The 22,724-nt window shown below is 46.4% G+C and overlaps 1 protein-coding gene across 1 annotated transcript; it reads right to left on the bottom strand.

Moving 5' to 3' along the window:
* Nucleotides 1–687: 687 nt before the first annotated feature.
* ATP12A (ATPase H+/K+ transporting non-gastric alpha2 subunit) lies at nt 688–21,254 on the bottom strand. The gene is made up of 23 exons (XM_023941483.2): nt 21,003–21,254; nt 19,189–19,335; nt 17,784–17,843; nt 16,792–16,995; nt 16,082–16,195; nt 15,434–15,568; nt 14,796–14,913; nt 13,995–14,263; nt 13,072–13,270; nt 12,531–12,640; nt 11,655–11,789; nt 11,207–11,399; nt 10,452–10,627; nt 9,299–9,435; nt 8,525–8,675; nt 6,497–6,665; nt 5,688–5,842; nt 4,352–4,475; nt 3,907–4,052; nt 3,159–3,292; nt 2,009–2,110; nt 1,366–1,457; nt 688–1,166 (listed from the first exon to the last, which is right to left on the bottom strand). The coding sequence occupies exons 1-23, from the start codon at nt 21,009–21,011 to the stop codon at nt 1,138–1,140; spliced, it is 3,108 nt and encodes a 1,035-aa protein (XP_023797251.2). The 5' UTR covers nt 21,012–21,254; the 3' UTR covers nt 688–1,137.
* Nucleotides 21,255–22,724: the final 1,470 nt, after the last annotated feature.

Here is a 22,724-nt window from a genome sequence, read left to right on the forward strand (position 1 = left end):
GCCCAGCCAGCACCGGGGTTTTAAGGAAAGGAGGTCACAAAATTCAAAATATCTCCTAGCAGGGAAGGGTGTGGATTTTTGGGGACGGCTCTAGGTTGGAAAACATTCCTCTCTTTCCCCTCCCTCAGCTCTTCTATTTGAATCTGAATCTATTTGATTTCTGAATCTCAACCACTTCTTCAGTGGTTTCTCCCTCCTGGATAATTTCTCTTTGCTGCAACAGGAGTTCTTCTTCCTCCCCATTTTTTTTGTTTGCTTGAGTTTTTTTTGTCTTGTCTAAACCTGTATTTAAAAGTGAAATATCAACATGAAATATTCTTTTTTTTTTTTCTTTAAAATTGGGAAATAATTTGTCTAAACAAGAAGTGGGACCTTACTGGTTCTTGCTAAAGTGACCACATCAAAGGCCTGGCTTTGAAAAGAACCTGACCTGTACCTGAGTAATCCTAAAATTAATGACTCTAATATCTATTTTTCCCTGGAGATTGTCACCTTTGGGAGGTGAGCACTGAATTTTGGATCTCAGGGTTGGCTGTGGCTTGATTTTCAAGACACCTTTATCAGAATGTGTCAAATGTTTGGTCTGTTAATGGGGGTAAAGAAAGCAGGGCTGCACTTCTTTCCTCTGTGACCCCATCCCATTCAGTTTCTCTCAGTCCTTACAAAAAAAAAAAAATAAGAGAACAATTTTCTGGAAAAAAAAAATGTTTTATTATCAAATTATTCCTATACAGCACAATTACCCATGGCAAGGTAAAACAGGTCTATGCACTCACTTGGAATTCAGTTCTACCCGCACAAAAATCAGCAAACAACACCTTCAGTGCAAATTAATGCCTTGGATTGTGTGGAATTCCTGCCTTTGGATTGTTTTCGTCTCAGAGTGCTCTTCAACTCCGTCTTTGAAGGAGGGAAAATCGTAGCAGTTACAAAAATAAGTAGTATTTCAATTTCTAGGCTTTACAGTACAGTGGGAGGTAATTTCTCAGCCTCTAAAGTCCTTTTTTCTTCACTGAATTCATGAAATCTCTTCACCCCAGCACGGGATGGATCCATGCTTGATATTGCACAGACAGGACTCAAAAGCAGCAGAGGCTGGGCCAGGTGGGGAAGGAGCTCTCCTGTGCTCAGCACTGTTCAGTAATACATGTTCTTGTCCCACCAACCTGCAGGAGAAAGGAGGGGTTAATAATTATTTAAAGAAATGGTTAATTTTTCCTCAAAAAGGAAAAGTGATCATTGGAGAAAAAATGGGTCATTTTTCAGAGTGGGAGCTGAGGTGGGGGGAGTGGGAGTGTAAAGGGTAGGAAGAGACACATGAAATGAAAATATTAAATTAAAACTTAATTAGAAAAATGCACTCACTTCCTGGGTATCTCCTGATGAGCAGCTTTCGGATTTCATCGTAGACCCAAATCAGGATGGCAAAAGGTACAGCCACAAACCAGTACTGGAACCTGGCAGTGGGGACAAAAATCTGGTTCAGAAACATCTGAAAACGTCTCAGCTGCAGGTCTGGGACCTCTGTCTGTGCTATTCAATGTCACCAAAACAAATCTGCCCCCTTGGGCCTCTTTTCTTTTTCTTAATTAATCTCTCAAATTGATGATGTGCATGTAAAGCCTCCCAATCTTAAATAGATTAATTAATTAATTAAATGGATTAATTAATTCCAGGTCCTATTCAGAAGGAAATTTTGCCTGGTGTTATCACAGCAATAAATCACCTGACTGATTTGTTTAAAGTAAAAGTTAAATGCTGTCTGTGCTCACCAAAACATTAGAGATGCTGGAAGAAATAGTTAAATGTTTTCTTTGCACTAGGAAATCTAGGAAATCTAGGAGGATAATGTGGAAATTATGGCCATAATGACTTTTTTGGCCAAGAAATAGCGATGAATATAATGATTTTTTTAAAATATTTATCCTGCAGTGGTGCTGCATGGGCTCCTGCTCCTGTTTTGTGTCCCCAAGGAGGGCAGGGGGAGCTCAGTGGCCCCAGAACTCACCTGAGTGGAGTGAAGTTCAGGGCTGTAACGTGCCCAAGGCCATAGGTGAGAATCAAAGCAATCCCTATCTGGGAAAATATCCCCACCCAGATGACTTTGTTCCTGCAGGAAGAGCAGAGAGGAAGAGTCAAACCCTGAGGGAGTTAAACCCCTCTGTGCTTGCAGGAACCTTCTGGATTCCCTCCATCCCTGCTCCAGGTGACCTCTGCCCACACAGGGCAGCTCTGCCTGGTATCCCACGCGCTCCTGCCTTTCCTGGCAGCATTCCCAGCCCAAATCCAGCTGTGGGAGACACCCAGCCCCAGCCAGTGACGGCTTGTGCCGCGCTGGGAACGCGCTCAGGGTGACTCAGGTGTTCATGCAAGGAGGAAGCACACATAGGTGTAGGCCCTGCACCTGCAGATAAAGGATGGAAAACAAATTGCCCTGCTATCAGAAAACCCGGGAGTGAGTGCCAGCTCTCCTGCTGGCCTCTGTCCCAGCTGATATTTGGAATTCTCCTGGCACCGCGGGGTGGTTTGCAGAGGGCGGCCGGCACTGGCTGGGGGAGTTTGGCCAGCTGCTATCTCCCTCCTCAGAGCCCCAGGTTATCTCAGAGAAGTCCCGACTCGTTATCTCTTGATAAGGAGTTCAGAAAGTAATCTGGAAGAGAAACTCCCATTTTTTATTTTTTTTTCCTAGTAAACATTTTAATGAATGGGGAGTCAGTTTTAAGCTGGTGCATTTTCAGAATAACCAGCACAATGTTCTTAGAGAAAATCCCTATCCTGAAGTAGAAAAGGGACTGAGGGGAGGTTTAATAAAATGTTTGCCTGAGATTTGTGATTGTTTAAGGCCAGACTTAATCTTTGTGCAAAGACTGAAAGTGAGAGGACCAAATCACTGAGTTCAACTGCTTCAACAGGGCAGGAGGCTAACTTGAACTGCAGGTTTAGATTAGATAGGAAAAAATTCCTCCCTCTGAGGGAAATTCTGTTCAGGTGAGGCCCTGGCACAGGGTGCCCAGAGCAGCTGGGGCTGGCCCTGGATCCCTGGAAGTGCCCAAGGCCAGGATGGAGCAGCCTGGGACAGTGGCAGGGGTGGGGTGGGATGAGCTTCGAGCTCTCTTCCAACCCAAACCATTCTGGGGTTGTGCATCTGCAAAACTCACCTGAAGAGGCCCTGCCGGAAAATGGAATTTCTGCGAGTTTTCCTGATGATCAGGTCAGCCACCTGCTGGATGGTGATGCTGACAAAGAAGGCGGTGTAGCCTGTCCACTGCAGGTACGTGCGCTGGTACTTGGTCTGCAGAGCCAAGGAAACACCAAAACATTTTCACTCAGAGCCTCCCATCTCCCACAGGCGACTGCAAACCTCCAGGGGAGGCTTTATTTCAGCTCCCAGGGTGTGAATGCAGAGTTGCTCCCGATTTAGACACAGAATGATCAGATTTGGGCCCGGTTTTGTTCCGTGTTTGAGTCACGAGGCTGCAGCACGAGCTGGGGGTGAGGGGTGTTTATATGGATTTATCAGTGCCTCCTGTGCCTTGTGACTCTGCAGGTTGAGGGAGGGGGAGGCTGCAAAGGACTTGGCAGAGTTCATTAGCAGGGCTGGGAGAGGATGGTGATGATGGATTTTGAGGGGTTTAAACACCCAGAGCAGAGAGTAAGGTGCATCTGCAGAGGCTGAGAGTGAGAAGGTGGCAAAAAGAATGAATGGAAGAGCAGAGGCTGAATGACAGAGCGGTGTGGCAGGAAGCCCTAAACACCCTAAAGACTCTCCCCTGAGGGAACATGGGATGAAAACCAATTCTATTTGCATTTAAGCATCATTTGCATTCCCCATCCCTTTACTCTGGGGGAGTTTGGAAGCAAGCAGGTGGGCAGGGACAAGGCAGGGAATTTTCAGAGCTGTTTTACCCATTGCTGCCCGTAAGAATCCTCAAAGTCATTGATGGCATTGCTCTCCCAGTCCACTCTCACTCCCAGCAGCGTGGAGGGGAGGAACCCTTGCTCAGCATAGACGGTGAAATAGGTGACAAAGGCCCCCACCGACTGCATGATTCCTGCAGAAAAAAAGGGGCAGGGATGAGGAAAAAACGAAATTAAGGAGCGCTGGGGGATGTGCTGGATATCTGAAACATGCCAAAGTTTGAGAGTGAATTTCTTGCCCTCTGTAGATAAAACCTCATTTTATCACTATGATATATGAATATTGTATGAATAATGAGCAGCAGGAGGGGGCTGGTGGGTTTGCAGAGGAAAGGGTTGAGTTTCCACTGCTCATTTATTTATTTTTTCCTAATGAATCATCTTAAGTGTCTCTCTTTGGTGACACCAGAGAGTGTTAGGAAGGCAAATTTACCAATCTGCAGGTAGGAGTACACAGCCAGCTGCTCGTTCACCAGCCGGTCTTTCCTCTTGTTCCGAGGTCTCCTGTTCATGATGTCGCTCTCAGCTTTCTCATAAGCCAATGCCACCGAGGGGATCTGCAAGAGAAACAAACCCTCAGGGGCTGGGGGACAGCATTTGCCCGATTCTCACAGGTTTAGCAGCAATTTGTGGTTCCCAAGTGGTTTCTGTGGAGAGGAGAGGGAGAGGAGAGGAGAGGAGAGGAGAGGAGAGGAGAGGAGAGGAGAGGAGAGGAGAGGAGAGGAGAGGAGAGGAGAGGAGAGGAGAGGAGAGGAGAGGAGAGGAGAGGAGAGGAGAGGAGAGGAGAGGAGAGGAGAGGAGAGGAGAGGAGAGGAGAGGAGAGGAGAGGAGAGGAGAGGAGAGGAGAGGAGAGGAGAGGAGAGGAGAGGAGAGGAGAGGAGAGGAGAGGAGAGGAGAGGAGAGGAGAGGAGAGGAGAGGAGAGGAGAGGAGAGGAGAGGAGAGGAGAGGAGAGGAGAGGAGAGGAGAGGAGAGGAGAGGAGAGGAGAGGAGAGGAGAGGAGAGGAGAGGAGAGGAGAGGAGAGGAGAGGAGAGGAGAGGAGAGGAGAGGAGAGGAGAGGAGAGGAGAGGAGAGGAGAGGAGAGGAGAGGAGAGGAGAGGAGAGGAGAGGAGAGGAGAGGAGAGGAGAGGAGAGGAGAGGAGAGGAGAGGAGAGGAGAGGAGAGGAGAGGAGAGGAGAGGAGAGGAGAGGAGAGGAGAGGAGAGGAGAGGAGAGGAGAGGAGAGGAGAGGAGAGGAGAGGAGAGGAGAGGAGAGGAGAGGAGAGGAGAGGAGAGGAGAGGAGAGGAGAGGAGAGGAGAGGAGAGGAGAGGAGAGGAGAGGAGAGGAGAGGATGATCTCTGTGGATTCCTATCAATGTGTGAAGGGTTAGGGGGAAATCTGAAACTTGCATGGATCTGATGATTGATACAAAAGGCTAGAGATTAAAAATAATTTGACATCAATTTAAAATTAAAGGGTCTTTCAGGTTCCTTGGGCTGGATGGATGGAATGTCAGGTGTAACTGCAGAAATCCCTCTGCCCTCTTTATTAAAACACACTGATGGTTGTTCTGATTTTAGCTGATTTTAGCCTGGACCAGATGTCTTTGCTTTCTGTTGTTTTCTGCTCTACTTTGTATCTACCTGGCTGCTTTTAATCCCCTTTTTCACTGCACTCCTCAGCTGCAGGCTAGAGCCACAAAACCCCCTGTTCTGGATGTGCCTTCACCCCCAGCCCCTCTCCCTTGGCAGGAGATTCCAGCAGGAAATGATTTGGGAGCTCCCAACTCACGATGTCGGTGCCCAGGTCGATGAAGAGGATGGTGATGGTGCCAATGGGCATTGGGATGCTGGCAATGATGTAGATGAGGAAGGGGCAGAGCTCAGCAATGTTCTTGGTCAGGGTGTAGGCAATGGTTTTCTTCAGGTTGTCAAAGATCAGGCGGCCTGGGGGAAGAGAAAATACTTCTCTGTCAAAGAGAATTTTTATCAGTGTTTTCCAGACCAAAAAAAGTTCAAATTTAACTAAATGAACTGAAAACATTTGCTGCTTATTCCTACTTTCCTCATGTGTTTCCTCATGCGTTTTGTAATTTGTTTTTTTTTTAGCTACCCTCCCTTAGAGCCTTCTGAAAACTCAAGTGTAATAAAACATTTCTTCCAATGAGGCAGTTTGAGGGGAAAAGTCCTGTTCCCCAAAATGCTGTGGTTGTAATGGAAACCACAAGCTCTTTACAGTGAAAGAAGAGTGGGATGAGCGCTCCTGTCACAGGTGGAGCACAGTGAAGGTGATGTGTGAGAAAATAATAGAGGGGAAAAGGTGGAGAAAATAATTTGTATCTTTGTGAGGCTTCAAACTGCATTGGAACAAGTCAGGAAGTGCTTTTATCTGAAGCTTGATCAAACAGAGACAGCAAATCTTTATGATGGGTGAGAGAAGGAGATGATTTCCTTATTCTCTGATTGTCATGTGTAGAAATGGAATTAATTCCCAGCTTCCCCAAATATCAAATACACAAATCCAGAAAGAGAGAAGGGAAGGATCAGGAGGCCCTGCCAGCAGCTTCCAGCTCAAAAAGTGGGAAACAAAATTATCTTTACCTTCCTCCACTCCTGTGACAATGGAAGCAAAGTTGTCATCCAGCAGGACCATATCAGCTGCATTTTTGGCTGCATCAGATCCAGCAATCCCCATTGCAATCCCAATATCTGCTTTTTTAAGGGCAGGGGAGTCATTGACTCCATCTCCAGTCACAGCCACCACTGCTCCCTGGAACACACAAAAGCACCCAGATGTGGGATTGGGAGGAGAAGGGGAATCCTGCCATCACCAGGCTTTACATTTCTAGCAGGAAAATGCTGGTAGGAAGTTCTGGATCCTCGCTGCACCCACATCAAACACAGCCTGGGATCAGGAGAGTGCTGGGCAGGGCTGGGAGAGAAACCCCAGAGTTTTGTGTGGTTTCCTTTAGAGCAGAGACCTGGAAAATTCAGGGCTGCGATTCACTGCATCCTAAAGAGTGGACATCTCAATTAGATGCATTTCAAATGCAATTAATCTGGATACAAAGAGGAGTTCAGGTTTGGATGTCAGCTCTGTGTATGTGGTCCATCCCTGTGTGAGCAGGTTCACCTCTGACATCTGGGGGAGGTTTGATTAACACAAAATATCCTCTCTTTTTCTGAGGAAGTGCTACAGAAACAGTCAGGCCTCATCTGAATCAGGAATTATATAACTGTTGAGTTAGAGCCTGTCCTCATCCTATCCCAACAGCTTCTGGCCATCCTCAGTCTGTGCTAGAATTTCCCTACTAATCCAAAAGATGGAAATCTCTGATTATCCAACTCAGCTTCTTTGTTATCTTCCTGAACCATCTCCTGCAGCTCCAGGCTCTGCTCTGGCTGATACAGAAGTTCCTGGCTTGGTTCAGGGCAGGGTGTTCAGAGTGGGGACAAAGCCTGGCAAATTGATTAATAAAATGCTGAATTTCCTGTCCCTGGGGGGATTGAGCACAGTGTCACTACCTATAAATAATGCCATGTACAGAAGGGCTTATGAGCTCTAAGTACTAAACATAGCTGGGGACTGGCTGGGGGAGGGTGTTCCTTTTCATCCCTAAAGAGCCAAATCTGCCAGCAGTGTGGGAGTCTGAGCAGTGCAGAACACGTTTACCCACCGTGTGCCTAACAGAGACCATTCAAAAAATAAAAACCACATGAAATTGAAAAATTTTATCTCTTTTTTTTTACTCTCTGGAGAGCCCTCCAGGCTTAAACCCAACGAGCTTATAATGGTGATTGGGAAGCTTAGTGCTGGAAGGACTACAAAAATAAAATATCTTGTGCTACATCTCTACAAAGTCCAGGCACAGCACTAGTGTGGCTTTAATTCACAAAATCTACTTGGAAGATGTCATTTTTGAGGAGAGAGTCTTTTGATGGCAATTTTCATCTCTTACAGAGCCCTATAAATGTCTTTTTTTTTTTCTTCCTCCTGTGCTGGCTGCACTCCAGGCTGCTTTACATAATATTGTCCATGGATGGGACAAACTCCCTTTAAATCCTTCTGCCTGATTTACAGCCCTGGGAAGTAACACAGATAAGGCTTGGTGGTACATAAATCACGCTCTGGCATTCTGTGGGGTTCATACCTCAGAATCACAAATAGTCTAGGCTGGAAAAGAGCTGGGAGTTCACCTGTTCACCCAGCACTGCCACTGTTCCACTCCCAAACATTCCTGTGGGCAGGAGGACGCGGCTCTGAGCGGCCACAAGAGATAAGAGCAGAGGATATGGCATCACCCATTGCTTTTATCTGGGTTTAAAGAATTCCTGAAGGAATTCTCCTTCCCAAACAGGGCACAGGAGGCTTTTTGTGCTTCTCAGAGTGACAGGGACAATCCATGGCATGGCTAGAGCTCCAAACCCAGGGAAAGCTCATTTTGTCACCAGGAGCTGTGTCTGCAGCAGGAATTTGAGCGGCTTGGGTTGAGTCCAGGCAGCATTTGTGGCAATCTGTTAGATAATGTTCTGGCACGGGGAAAAGAGTATAAACAGAGCTTAGGGAGCACTGGGAATTGGCTTCCAGCCTCTCAGGGCTGGGTGTGACCTTTGCCACCCGTGCCTCACCTGCCTCTGACAGCCCTCCACGATGATCAGCTTCTGCTGGGGCGATGTGCGAGCGAAGACGATCTCGGAGTGCTCGCGCAGGATCTCGTCCAGCTGCTCCGAGCTCATGTCCTTCAGCTCCATCCCGTTCACCACCGCTGCCGTGGCTTCCCTGCAAGAGCCACAGCCAGAGAGGGGTGGATTTGCAGATTAAAAGGGTAAAAATAGTGCACTCGTGGGATGGGCGAGCAGCTGGATGGGTGAAAGCAGTAAATTGAGTTAATTGCAGAGGCATTTGTTATTAATCAGCGGGAGCTGAATGGTTTCTGCAGAATTCCAGAGTGGATCACGGTCACCTGGATACAGAGGGGTCCCATTGAAGCTTCAGAAAATGCATTTTAAGGAGGCCTCTCACTGTGAGGAACAGGATAAGACATCACTTCTGCAAAAAGCTTTTATCCTTCCCTTACAATGTTATTTTTTCCACGTTTTAGGGGTGAAGGAGGAGTTTGGGCTGATGGTCCAAACTGGGTCGTGTGATGCTGGATTTTGCTTTGTGTGTGTTTTGTCAAACAGGCAGTGACAGCCACTTCCCCATGATCTACAATTTGCCAGATTTCCTTCACGGGCAGCACAGATGAAAACCTCAGAGTGGACACATTTAGGTGGGGATGACTCAAGAATGGGAATATGTCATGAAAAAAGCAGAAAGCAGCGGGGATGGGGAATCAAAGCAACGTGGAGAGAGCAGGGAAACAAAGCCCTGGGTGCTGCCCAGGCTCTTCTGGCTCTCACCTCCTGTTGACCTGCTCCACAGGGATGTTGAGGCGCTTGGCAATGTCCTCCACGGTCTCGCTGGTGGCTGAAATGATGCCCACGCTCTTGGCGATGGCCTTGGCCGTGATGGGGTGGTCACCAGTGACCATAATGACCTGGGCAAGGGACAAGTGAGTGCCAAATGGCCAAAGCAGGGAGTGAGATGAGGGGGAACGTGCGTTGCTGAGGAGCAGGAAGCAGGCTGGGATCAGAGCAGTGCTGTGTACACGGCAAAGGGAGGTTGGGGCAGTGATTGCCCAGCTCTGCCCACATCTGGGCTCTGCCTCTCCTTGCTGAGGCTGCTTGATCAGGGCTCTGAGCCCTTACCCTTCACAGGCAGCCAGATTAGAATAATGCAGAATAAAGGAGCCTTTACATAAGGATCTATATTAGGGATGTTCAGAGGGGAGGGTTTGTTAGAATATTGCATCTTAAAATGGATCCTTGTGACTGAGGTGTCCTGACAGATAAGACACAGCCTTTTCATGCTTTTCTTGAAGAAATGTTGCCAGATCTGTCTTCAGGCTATGGAAAATGTCATCAGGGTTGGGGTTTGGGATTCATCTTGTCTGAGATCTGTAAATCCAAATATGATTTTCCTAGATTTGGATAGATTTCACCTCTGCTTTGAGCTGAAAGTTTAATTGTGGATCCCCAGGGAGTGAAATGAGGGGAAACTGCTTCAGGTTCCACTTGAATAATTTTGAGATTAGTGATTCCTTTGGATAAATGTTCAAAGCAGTGTCCTGATGCCTTCTCTAGAATTGTTTCTATCACCTTACTCAGTTTACAAGCAAATAATTCCAGCTGGTGTGGGTTCTGTATTCTAGAAATGGATCTGATGAGAGAGTATCTGAGATTTTGCAAATTTGGATTTCCAATCTGAGGGGTTTGTGCAGTCTGATTCCCACTTAAATAAGAATGTTTTGCCTCTGGGAACTTTCTAAATTAAAATTATGGGATAGTCTTAACTAAGGTTGAGATTTTTGGTAGTTGTTGCTGGAGAGAAAATTAGCAACGATTTGGTGGAAGACCTAACATTTTAAATACTTTAAAAAATACCCAAAATAATCACAATGAGTCTTTCTGTAGTGGACACGCTGTGGGGTTTTTTTTGCTGTAAAATCCTTACCTTGATGCCAGCGCTGCGGCACTTGGAGACAGCGTCGGGCACCGTGGAACGAGGTGGGTCAATCATGGACAGGAGCCCCACAAAACACAGGTTGGAGGTCGGGAAGTTCATGGAATCTGTGTCAAACTTGAAGTTCTCTGGAAACTCGTTCTCAGGCAGGTACAAGTGGCAGAAACCTGAGAAGATATTTAGGTTGGTGTGGTGGGCGGGAAAATGTGGGAGAAAGAGGAGAGCTTGATAAAACATCAGGGTTTGCTGTAGCCCATGGAACTCCAGCATTCAACCATTTTTCCAGGCATGCCAGATGTGCCAAGGCTTATAACCCCATCTCACTGGTTTTACAGCTGGATTTTACCCTATTTTCATTTTTTCCCCCATTCTCCCAGGCCTGCTTGATATGCCAAGGCTTTAAACTCCATCTCACTGGTTTTACAGCTGGATTTTACTCCATTTTCATTTTTTACCCCATTTTCCCAGGCATGCCGGATGTGTTGAGGCTTTAAACCCCATCTCATGGGTTTTACAGCTGGATTTTACCACATTTTTCCAGGATTGCTGGATATGCCAAGGCTTTAAACCCCATCTCATGGGTTTTACAGCTGGATTTGACACCATTTTCATTTTTTACTCCATTTTTCCAGGATTGCTTGATATGCCGAGGCTTTAAACCCCATCTCATGGGTTTTACAGCTGGATTTTACCCCATTTTCATTTTTTCCCCCATTCTCCCAGGCAGTGGCTGCAGCTGCACTCACCCAGCACTCTCTCCCCCATGCCCCCCAGCTCCATGTAGGCTGTCTGGAAAGCTTCTGCCTTCTCGCTGTCCAGAGGCTCCTCCTTGCCGTTGATCATGATGGTGCTGCACCTCTCCAAAATCCTCTCTGGGGCACCTTTCATCACCAGCAGGAAGCGTTTGTCGTGGGGGTCGTCGGTCTCGTGGATGGAGAGCTGTGCCACAAACAGGAAATGGGTTGGAAGAGCTCAAATTGTCCTCATTTGCTTCTAGTTTTCCATGGGATTAATGTTCTTTTCCATGAAGAAATCATCACTTCCGTCAAATGGAATGAGCTGTATTTATTATAACTTGAATTTCCTCTGCTGTTGAATTACCCCGTTAAGGTTTACAGGTCACCCATTGTTGCATCAGACCCAGTGATAGAAACAATCTGGCACAATTTCCAAAAAAACAAATGAAAAACACACCTGGAATTTGTTGGTAGAGTTGAAAGGGATTTCAGCCACTTTTTTGTTCTGTGCTCTAATGCTCATCACGTCCCCCAGAATGACCTCAGAGAATTTCAGCAGAGCTGTTTCAGAGGCATCTCCAACCACGACCCTCTGTGGGCACAAAGGAATAAAACATTATATTTTTGCGTTTCCACAATTCCATGACATGCCTCCCACTTCAGCAACAAGGAATCTACATTTTTATGTTCAAGTTATCCTGGAAAAACATTAAAAAAAACACATTAAAATAGAATTTGAGGATGTCTGCTTTGCTCTTGGAGTTAGAACTGAGCCCCAGCAAACAAAGAGGGTTTGGTGCTGTAAAGCAGATTTGGGGTCACACTCAGGTCACTACAGGTGAGCTGAGGCACAAACCCAAATTAATTTGAGGATGGCATTGATGAGTAAACAGCAGATTGTTCTGGTAGTCCAGTCAGGAGAATTTACTACCTTCAAGCAGTCATGTGGAAAGACATTAATTAAGGCACGTTAACCTTTGCTATAATAAATTAACAGCGCAGTAATTACTGCTCCTGCTAATTGTGTTGCCTTTTTCCAGGCAGGCACAGTTGGGTTTGGACAATGCTCTCAGGCACAGGGATTCTTGGGATTGTCCTGTGCAAGGCCAGGAGCTGGGATTGTGGATCTCTTCCAATTCAGGATAATCTGCATTTCTCTGCTCTTGGCTGTGTGGGTTTTTTATCCTGTGTTAAACTTTGTGAGTGTACAGCAGTAAAAGCTGTCAGTAGGAACTTAGAGGGCTGGCACGGTAAAATGGAGACTGTTAAGGCTAAAGACAGAAAATTGCTCTTTCAGAGGAAGGGAAATAAGCTGAGGTGAAGCCAGCAGTACCTTCATGATGGGGAGATTCTCCTGTCCTGGCCGGAATTCCGCCCGGTTGCAGAGAGTGACAATTTTTGATAACGCTGTCCATGAGGGGGAACTTTGGTCAAAGGGCTGGGCTGAGAGAAGCAAAACACACATCACATCCTTTAGCACAATGCATGACACAGGTAGAAGCTTAAGAGTGAAAAAAACAAGAATTGACTTATTTGCAGGAAAAAAAATTATTCTTTTGTCAGGTTCTTTTATAGAAAAGAAAATTTGATGTAAAGTTTTTTTATCCATCAGTTGGCAGTGCTGCAAAGGGATTTGGATGATGCTTCTCTGCTTAATTCCCTACTAAATGTACTCTTGGCAAAAGGCTCTGGAGTAGAACCTCCTCCAGGTTTTCTTTTTGTGAGTGGAATCCAATATTCATTCTTTTTCTCACATCTCCACATGGCTGAGGAGAGATTTCCATGTGTAGAGGGAAGATTTAGCCACCAAAAGTGAACATCCTAAGATTGATCCAAGTATTTGGCCCTTCCCACACCCTCATTATCCCATTTACTTGTTTGATCTTCGCTGGTGTCGGCTGAGTAGATCTGGTTGTCAAACCAGAGGTGGGCAACAGTCATCCTGTTCTGGGTGAGGGTGCCTGTCTTGTCAGAGCAGATGATGGAGGTGGAGCCGAGGGTTTCCACGGCCTCCAGGTTCTTCACCAAGCAGTTCTTCTTGGCCATGCGCTTGGCCGTGAGGGACAGGCTCACCTGGCAGGAGGGAAGGGGTCCAGCTGTCACCAAGGTGTGGTTACTCAGAGGTGTAATGAGATTACCTTCTCCTGGTATGTCTTTTGTAGGGTTTGGTGTTTGTTTGTTTGGGGTTTTTAAGAGAATATTTTAAATTTTTTTGTTGTTTTTGTTGGCTGCAGTGCATTATTTTTCTCCCCTTTTTTAATTTAGAAGCTGAGGTTTGGCTGTAACTAGCACAGGTAGGTTTGCTGATGATGGGAACCTGCTGCCTGCTGATAGAAATAAGGATGTCTTATCAATCAAGAGGGTGTTTGAGACAGAAGAACCTGCAAAGGGCAGGGAGCTGCTGGTCACCAGCTCCACGAATCCTGCAATGATTCCCTTCATTGTTTGCTGCTGGGGTGCTTTGGAGCCAGCAGTGCTGAGCAGGCGTGCTGCTCCTCAGGCAGGGAATTTAGCCTTGGACATGTGGTAATAAGTGGAATTTCCATGGGACTTTCAGGGTAGAATGTCCCCACTTCCAAGTGGGAATGAGTGGTGGGAAATGAGTCACATCATCGTTCTCACAGCCCTCGAGGCAGAGCCACACTTGAGCTTAAACCCAAACTGGCTTTGAGATGAATGACTCAGTTACACCAGAATTCCCAAACGAAGGGTTTTTCCTAGGAATAAGAACCTCCACCCCTCTTCAAAGCCAGCCCAGAGCTGGAGTGGCAAGCAGAGAATCCCAGCACAGACTCACCGTCACCGTGGCCAGCAGCCCCTCAGGCACGTTCGCCACGATGATGCCGATGAGGAAGATGATGGAGTCCAGGATCTTGTAGCGCATGGAAACGGAGATGATGAAGAAGAGGACCCCGATGGAGATGGCCACTCCTGCCACCAGGTACACGAAGTGCTCAATCTCGATGGCGATGGGCGTCTTCTCATTGCCCACGCCCGAGGCAAGGGAGGCGATGCGGCCGATGATGGTGCGGTCCCCGGTGTTGATGACAATGCCGGTGGCAGTGCCTGCAGGGACAAAAACTGTCACCTCCAGGACACACAGACTCTGAGGACTGCTCAGAGACAGCTGCAGCCTGGCATTCCAACAGGTATGAATGGAAAAACTGCAAGGAAACTGCAGTCAATTCAAATCCAAATCAATTCACTGATTGGTGCAGCCACGCTGTGTGTTGGAGCAAATGCTGAGTGTGACCACCCCCAAGGTCACACTTTAATCTGCTCAGGCCAAAATTCATGTGAGCAATGAAACTTCTTTGAAGTTCCTCAAAGCAGAATTGCTCAAATGACTTAGCAGGACCAAGCAGCACCTGTGCAGGTGCCTTTTTGGGGGTCCTTCTCTCTGTACACTGATAAATAATAAAAATTAGAAACATTCAGTTGCCCTGAAGCTGCTGAATAGAGGCCAAAGACTAATTAGGAAAAAAGATAAAAGGATGTAAAGGTGTGCACACGGGATGCTAAATGTGGCTGGAGCCACTGGAGAAGCAGATAAAGAGATAAAATGGGATTTCCATGGGCAGGTTCAGGATCAGCTCACCTTCCACACAGGTGGTGGAGTAGAAGGCAATGTTCCTGGTCTCCAGGGGGTTCTCATGGGTGAAGTCACAGGAGCGGGACTGTGGCTCTGACTCCCCTGTGAGTGAAGAATTGTCCACCTTTAATGAAAGGGAGACATGCCCAGATTAAAGTCAGCAGTACACAGCGGTGTCCAGTCCAGGAGGGGAGGTAGAAGTTTTTTCATCATCAGTGGCATCAACATCTCTCAATGCCTCTTCTCTGAGCTGCTGCTGTCCCTGGCAGAACCTGTTTCTGTGGGGATTCAGTTCAGCCAATGCTGTGTGCCTGTCAGTGGGAGTTTCAGCCTGAGAAAACCCCACAGTTTTGAGGATCTGCCTCCAGTGGAAACTCTCAATCCTGTATTGGTGCATCTGCCCTGTCCTGGCAAAGAGCAGAGCCAGAACACGGCATGGGTTTTTTGGATGTTCAGGAAGGGAGGTGTCAGTCCTAGAGGAGCTCAGTATCCATCACACTGAGGCTTCTGCTCTCTGACTTCATTAATTATGTCCAATCAAAGCTCCAATAACCCATATTGGCTGTGTAGAAATTCTTTCTATGCGATAAATGGCTCCTAACTCTGTTTTCCTTCTTTCCTTTGCTCTTCCAAGCCCTGTTTACCTTGCAGCCCTGAGTGAAGATGAGGCGAATGTCTGCAGGGATCCTGTCCCCACCCTTGATCTCCACGATGTCCCCAACCACCAGCTGGTCTGCTGGCACCTCCTTCTTCTCAGCATTCCTGAGGACAAGAGCTTGCTGGAAGACAGAAATGGGACAAAAATTAGCTTTGTGCCACACTCTAAACTGAGATCCTCCTCTCTGTTCTGGAAAGGATCCAGAGCAGGTGATGGAGAGGAAATGTGAGTGTATTTGACATCCAGCTGGAATGCTCAGGCTGGAATTTGGGGGATATGAGATGGGAAATGGCCTCAGAGACGGGGAAATGCCTTCCAGGAATGTGCTCCCACGACATCAGCTCTGTGGGTAAAAGCAGTGCGCTGCAAAATGTGAAAGCCAGCACATCTCACCCTGCTCATTGCCAGGTTTGAAGTGGGGACTGAGACCTCTCACCCAGAGCCAGATGGAAAACGAGGATCTGCATCCAACAATTCACAGATCCACAAAGCAACCACCTTGTGCTTTTTAGCGATGGTTTGTGTTTCAGGACATTTATCTGGACCATTTGCCAAGAGATAAATTCAGATTGGGCTTGCTGGGCTTCCCTCATGCATTATTGGGATGAATTTTTGCCTCACTGGCAGTTCTCACCTGTGGGATCATCTTGCTGAAGCTGGCCATGATGTTTGTGCTTTTAGCCTCTTGGTAATAAGCAAAGATGCCAGTGAGGATGACAACCAGAGCCAGGACTACTCCGAGGTAGAGCTGATCAACAAAAGATATAATCTGGTTAATTTCAGACAAGATTTCATCAATTCCTCTGTTGGAATAAATCAGTTCTGTGTTGTTTTAAAAGGAAGTGTTGGCCAGGTTAAAAGACAGGTTAAGAAAAAAATCTTTCAGGTGTTGGCAAATGATCAATTAAAGCTTTTTTTGTGTGTGTGTATAAAATAAAAAGGTTTTTTAATAGTGATTTCCCCATCTAAAATCCTTCTCTAAACTAACACAATCCCGACCTAGTTAGAGTGTAACAAACTAATAAAACAACAAAAAAGGAGCAGAGTATAACTCAAAAGGGAATTAGTCAGAGACTCTTCAGTCTGACTAAAGTCAGAGTCTAAAGCCTTTAGACTTTTTACTGCTCTCAGAGTACTCATGAATTATGATTCTGCCCAGAGGTGATAAAACCTTTGCCCAGGCACTCTTTAAGCGCGTGGTGCGCGAGGCGTTTGGGCTTTAATCACAAGTGTTCAGCCCTGGGAGAACAAGAGGCCTCCTTGTAGTTACTGAGTAACTGTGTAGTATTTCAATCAGCCGGAGCGCGGATCCAAGGCTGGCGGGGTGCTCACTCATGCACTCACGTTGTCAAAGGCTGAATCCACCCCCTGAGACAGCTGGATGCCAAAGGAGATCCAGGAGAAGCCGGTCCCGATCCACAGGAGGATGGAGAAGCCCCCGATCATCTGCTTGAGGAACTTCACGATTTCGGGGGTGGCTTTGGGAGGAGTGAGAGCGTTGGGGCCGTCCCGAGCCAAAATCTCTGCAGCTCTTGCACTTGAGAGACCCTGCAGAAGGAGGTTTACAATGAAATCACAGAAAAACAGGTTTTTACCCCAGCTCAGAACAAAATTTGCGTGCTGCTGTTTCATTGAGGGTTGTTTGTGTCACAAATGAGCTGCAACTCTGATTTCCAAACCTCCTGATTTCAGAGAGGCTGCTATTAATTATCTGCTATGGAGAAAGAGCTGTTTCTTTATTGGAGCACCGAACTGGGGGCCACATCCAGGAGTTTCCATCAATTAAATATACCTGGACTAGGTGTTTGAAAAACCAGGGGAAAACTGACATTCTTTTGCTGCTGTTTCTGCATTTCCACAAGATGTTTGTAGCTCAGGGGGTTCTTGAAATTCTTGTCTGTGCTCTGGCCACAGTTCAGTGCTTTGATATTCAAATGTCAGGTGTCAAAGGGACTCAGGTGTAGTTTCTCAAATCTAGATTTTCCTTCAGTCAGCTCAATCCATGTAGTCTTTGGCTATAGATTGTCACAGTGAAAAGTGAATTGTGAAATCAAAAGATCAGATGAGAGCTTTAGAAAAAATATGAGGTCCTGGTGCAAAACCCTGAGGTCCCATTTTTGATTTCAAAGCAGTAGCTCAGCCTTCTTCAGACTCGAGACAAACTCCTCTTAAAATCCAGGTCGGTGCTTGCTGGCTTGTTGGTTTTGGGCTTTACTGGCAGCATCAATGCAGGCACCCACACACATCTAATAACAAAATTCCTGCTCCTGGGGAGCTCTGGGGAGGTCAGAGGCACCTGATTGAGGCAGCTCCTTAACGAAGGCCTACGGACTTACTTTGTCAATGCTGGTACCATACTTCTTCTCCAGATCCGAGGTGCTGAGCCTGTGGTCATCCTGCATTCCAAGAGAGACAGAAAATTGCAGTGAGCAGAGCATCAGACTGCTGAAATTTTTATTTCCAAACTGCCTGGATCTGGGAACGTGGATGAAGTTGCTTGTATGACACCCCACATTCATTAATTAGACAAATCTGCATATTGATAAGCAAAACATCTTCCCCTGGAAGATGAGATTTTTTCCCTTTTGATTTGCAGAGTGCTTTTGTAAATAGCTTCCTCCTCCAGCAAATCTGTCACAAGAACAGGGTGGTGTGTTCATGTTTCTGCTGCTTGCCACGAGGGGCTGTGCTTCTTTTGGATAAATCATTTCTCTCTGCATGCTGCAGGGCTCAGAGTGTGTGTGACAACAACCTCTGCCCTTGATTGCCAGGGCAGGGAATGTGAATTATCCTCCTCACTCTGGTGGAAAGAGGCAACAGGTTCTAAGTTAAAAAGGGTGTGGGAGAGGGAAATCTCAAAGCTCTTCTCCTTGGCCTGCAGTGACACCTCTGTGGTATCATTGGCCTAATTATATCTTGTGCTGAACTGAGATTTCGAAGCCAAGAATTTGAGAGATCTCCCAATTGTTTTCTCAGAGTGATTCATGGGTACTTGGGTGAGTCAATTCTCCTGTCTGTGCTTGGGTTTCTCTTTAGAAACACGGGAGTGGAGTTACATCCCCCGGTGGCAAAGACAGCACGGACTGAGAAATATTTACCTGCTGCTGGGCAGATCTTGGAAACGTGGTGGGTGAGTGGATGAGAGAATCATGGAATCAATATCTTATTTTGGCATTCTTTGAGCTTTGAAATGCCATCCAGCCCGTAAATAGCCTCTCCTCTGAGCTGCTCTCACAGCAATCCCAAAAAGAGGTCAGCATAATTACCCTCATGTTTCAGATTGGGAAACTGGAATGTGTGGAGAGGAAACAACATTTCCAAGAGCAGCCAGCAAGTCAGTGGAGAGCCAGGAGGAAAACACAGATTTCTTGATGGCCAGAGCAGTTGGGTTGGGTAAAAACCCCTGTGTTTAAAGCTGGGAAATGCTCTCAGCTCTGGAATCTCTGGAGCTCAATGCTGTGGTTCTGCCTCTCCCTCTGATTCCTGGCTGGCTGTGCAAGTTGTCAGGAAATACTGATGGCAGTGATTCCATCTGGGAAATGGTTCCTTTTTGGGCAGATAATGTTCTGTACCATTGGTGGCTTAATTATACCAGAATCATCCTCTCATTTTAGGTGTTAATCTTGCACAGCATTTTTCTGGCACACTCCAGGAGTGTGAGGAAGCAAATCCTTCCCTGCACCAGGATTTTCAGGGCAGGACATTCCCTGCATTTCAGGGAATGTGTAATGGAACACTCACCAGGTCCACTTCTTTCTTAAGATCTTCTGCCTTCTTTTTCTTCTTGTTGCCTTTTAAGTCTTTGTGCTTCTCCTCTTCATCTTCAATCTCTGTTTTATGCAGATCTTTTGTCCCATAGATCTCCACCGAGTAAACATCGGACTTTTTCTGTAAAAGACCACAAAAAAAAGTCAAAATGTTGCAGATCTACTTTTTTAGACAGCTTACAAATTTCTACTGTCCCTTTCTCCGTTTTCCTGTCTTATCCAGAGATCCATCCAGTTTGTGTTACTGTGATTGTGGTCAGGACTTTGTCAGGTGCAGATTACAGGGATTCCTCTAGGGATGTGCAACACTTCCAGATGTTTATGATCTAAAACAAGTGTAGGAAAATACTTCCCAGGGCTTCAGCAGTGAAAATTACTAATTCATTTATCAGCTCCGAGAAGAGATCAGTGGAAAAACAAAATATTCATGAAAGAAAAGGGGAGGGGAAAATTATCCATTGAGAACTTGCTTGTTCCTGGAGCTTTCCAGATCCAGAACTTCAAGATTTAAATTTTAATTACAATTAATTGTAATACAATTGCACTGAATCAAAGTGGGGAATGGAGGCAAACACCAGACTGAAAGCCAAGGATGAGCTGCTCTCTTTCTGCTCACACAGAGCTGAGAACTGGCAGGGATTTTGCCATCAATTCACATTATTTTGCCAGTGGAATATCAGGCACAGGAAGCTGTTGGCCCAGGGAGGCTGCTGCACCTCAGGGAATGTTTTGCTTTCAGTGGTAGCTCAGGAGCTGTGCTGTTCCCAAAACCTGGGTTAACTCTGCAGGGTGTAGGGTAAAGCTTCCCTCCCGTGCCACTGATTTACCTGCTGGGTAATCATAACGTTCCAGCTCCCAATTATCCTGGAAACCACGTGCCAGGCCGTGGGAGAGCCATTGGGTGACCCCATTCCTGAGGTTTCCTTATGGATTGAACCCCAAAAGCTCAGGAGAGCCCCCCTGGATGTCCCCAAAGTGCAAAGGGGCTCTGCCAGTGCTTGGCTTCCTGAGATCTCCCAGCAATGAAGGAAGATCTCTCCATAACATAAAGCAAGCTCAAATAATGGAAACAAGAAAAACAAATAATAATCGGGGTATCTTATTATTTAACACACTTCTGAACTCAAAACTGACATCTTCAGCTGTCCTGTAATTAAAGGAGTATTTAAATCTTGACATTGTCTCTTGATGAAGGGGAAAGCAAAGAGTTGCTGAGCAGTTTGAGGACTTTAAAGACTGAAATACTGCCCTTAAACACCTGATTTTGCTTGGTGAAGCACATCCCAGGGACAGGGCATGCCTGCTATAAGTTTTGATTTTTTTCCTGCTGTGCTGAAGATTCACAATCTGTTTTATCTGTTGGGATTTTTTCTCTTCACCTTCCTCCTCCTCCTCCTCCTCCTCTCTTTAACTCTCCCACCCAAAAAATCTGTTCAGCTTTTTAAAATCCCTATAGAGCATAGAAACCAGGAGGGAAAAGCAACAGATCTCTCCTGGGAGAATGGAAGCAGATGGAAGAGGAAATTAAAAAACTGATGAAGTTAGGAACATCTATTGCTCACTTGCACGACCTATGTGAACCTTTAACCTTCAGAGTTCCATAAAATCTCAGATTTTGGCTCAGATTTTTGGCTCAGCCAGTCCAAGAATTCTTCCCAGTCCAAACTGTTCGTGCTCAAGGGTGTCTGGTATTAGTTCAGTTTTTACTTAACCTGTATTATAGTAGAGATTCACAAAAGAAAACCTCAGAAGAAACACAAGGGGCAGTTCCTTGGGCATTGTACCCACCTTGACCATCTTGGCGAGTTTATTCCTTTCCTGATGGGGGGAAGCAGCCAAGCCAAAACCTCTGGATCACAAACCAAAACCTCTGGATGAAAAGCCCAAGCCCAGCTGGGGGCTGTGGTGGCTCAGAACAGTCCTGGAGTGCAGAATCTCCCCGAGGTGGTGGGTCCTGAGGCCAGCAGGTGTTAACTGGAATGCTGCTCCCACCTCGGCATCCTCCAGGCAGGACGAGCTCCCTGTCCCAAGCCTGTGGAGAAAGAGCTCTGCTTGCTGCTGCTTTATAAATCAGCATCTTGTGCTGCCACTCCACCCCTCCCCTTTGCAGGTCCAGCCCATCTTCTGTTTCACCTGGAGTAGGTGGAAAAATACCACAGTAATGGGCATGTGGGTTTCAGGTCAGATAGGTTCTAATTATTCCTTTGTAGTGTTTGCTCACAAGTAGGGAACAGGTGTATTATTCATCTTGCTGGAAGCAAGGAGTTTCCTCCAGAGACTTTCCAGCTCCGGGCTCCCCTCGGGATCCCAGCTTTCCTGGGCTAAAGGAGGGCTCTGCACATTTTGTCTCACCTGCCCAGGTGATGTTCTCTTTGCCTGAGGTCCCTCAGTCCAATCCCTGCCTCATTTGGGTGCTAGCAGGGATTTAGTGCAGTGCTGCTGTTTGAAGCTTCATAGCTTGGACTTCACTCTTAATCCTTGCCTCGTATTTCATGTGTTTTCCACCTGCATGCTGAGCTGGGAGAAATGAACTTCCTGGTGCTTTTTTCCAGCAGGGCTCTTGCCTGAACAGTTCTTGGTTTGTCTTGCACCAATTACCAGCTTCCAGGTAGGAGTGATAATGGGATTTGTGACACTTCTGGTACCTGGCAAGTCTCATCATTTAGGATTAAAGCTGCTTCTTCACCTCTGAGACTGAACTGATGAAAAGCTGAGAAAACAAGAATGGCTTTCTGTAATTTAACATTATTTGGGGAAAGACTTGTCTGTCATCCATCTGACCTTGCTGACCAACAGCATTTGGTCTTTAATATTATGATCTTTACTCTTTGCTATTATAGATAGTGTACCATGTAATCCATAAACTTTAAATGCACTGGAGATACCGTGTGGTGCCACCAATAAATGACTCAAATTGTGGTCAGAGATATGACGTGTTAATGGAGATAATCAATACTCACTTTATCAAACCGTAGATAGAAGCTGTTATTGGAGGGAAAATCCAAAGGACATCATTTATTATCTCCACAGGGGACTAATTTGTATTCAAATCAAGTTCACAGGAATTTGAGTATCATACCTCCTCCAGCTGCTCCCACTTCTCAGTTTATGTGTGTTGGTCTTTTTCCATGGCATTCTTTAACCCTGGAACATTGCGCAAGGTGCAGGAGTGGGTCTGGAAAGGTTTCGTGTTCAGTTTCTGCTGCTTGATGTACTCAGAGCTGGGTTTTGTCCTGAATATCTCCCTTTCCCTAAGTCTGTGAGTCTGAGGTTTCCCAATGTGGCAAGAGCAGGGATGCATTGGCTGTATCCAGGGAATCTGTGCTGTGTGATAGCCAGCACTGAGATCCTCCTCTCTGCTCTGGAAAGGATCCAGAGCAGGTGATGGAGAGGAAATGTGAGTGCATTTGACATCCAGCTGGAATGCTCAGGCTGGAATTTGGGGGATATGAGATGGGAAATGGCCTCAGAGACGGGGAAATGCCTTCCAGGAATGTGCTCCCACGACAT

This window comes from Cyanistes caeruleus, chromosome 23, assembly GCF_971803275.1.
Source record: "Cyanistes caeruleus chromosome 23, bCyaCae1.hap1.1, whole genome shotgun sequence".
NCBI classification, from domain to species: domain Eukaryota; kingdom Metazoa; phylum Chordata; class Aves; order Passeriformes; family Paridae; genus Cyanistes; species Cyanistes caeruleus.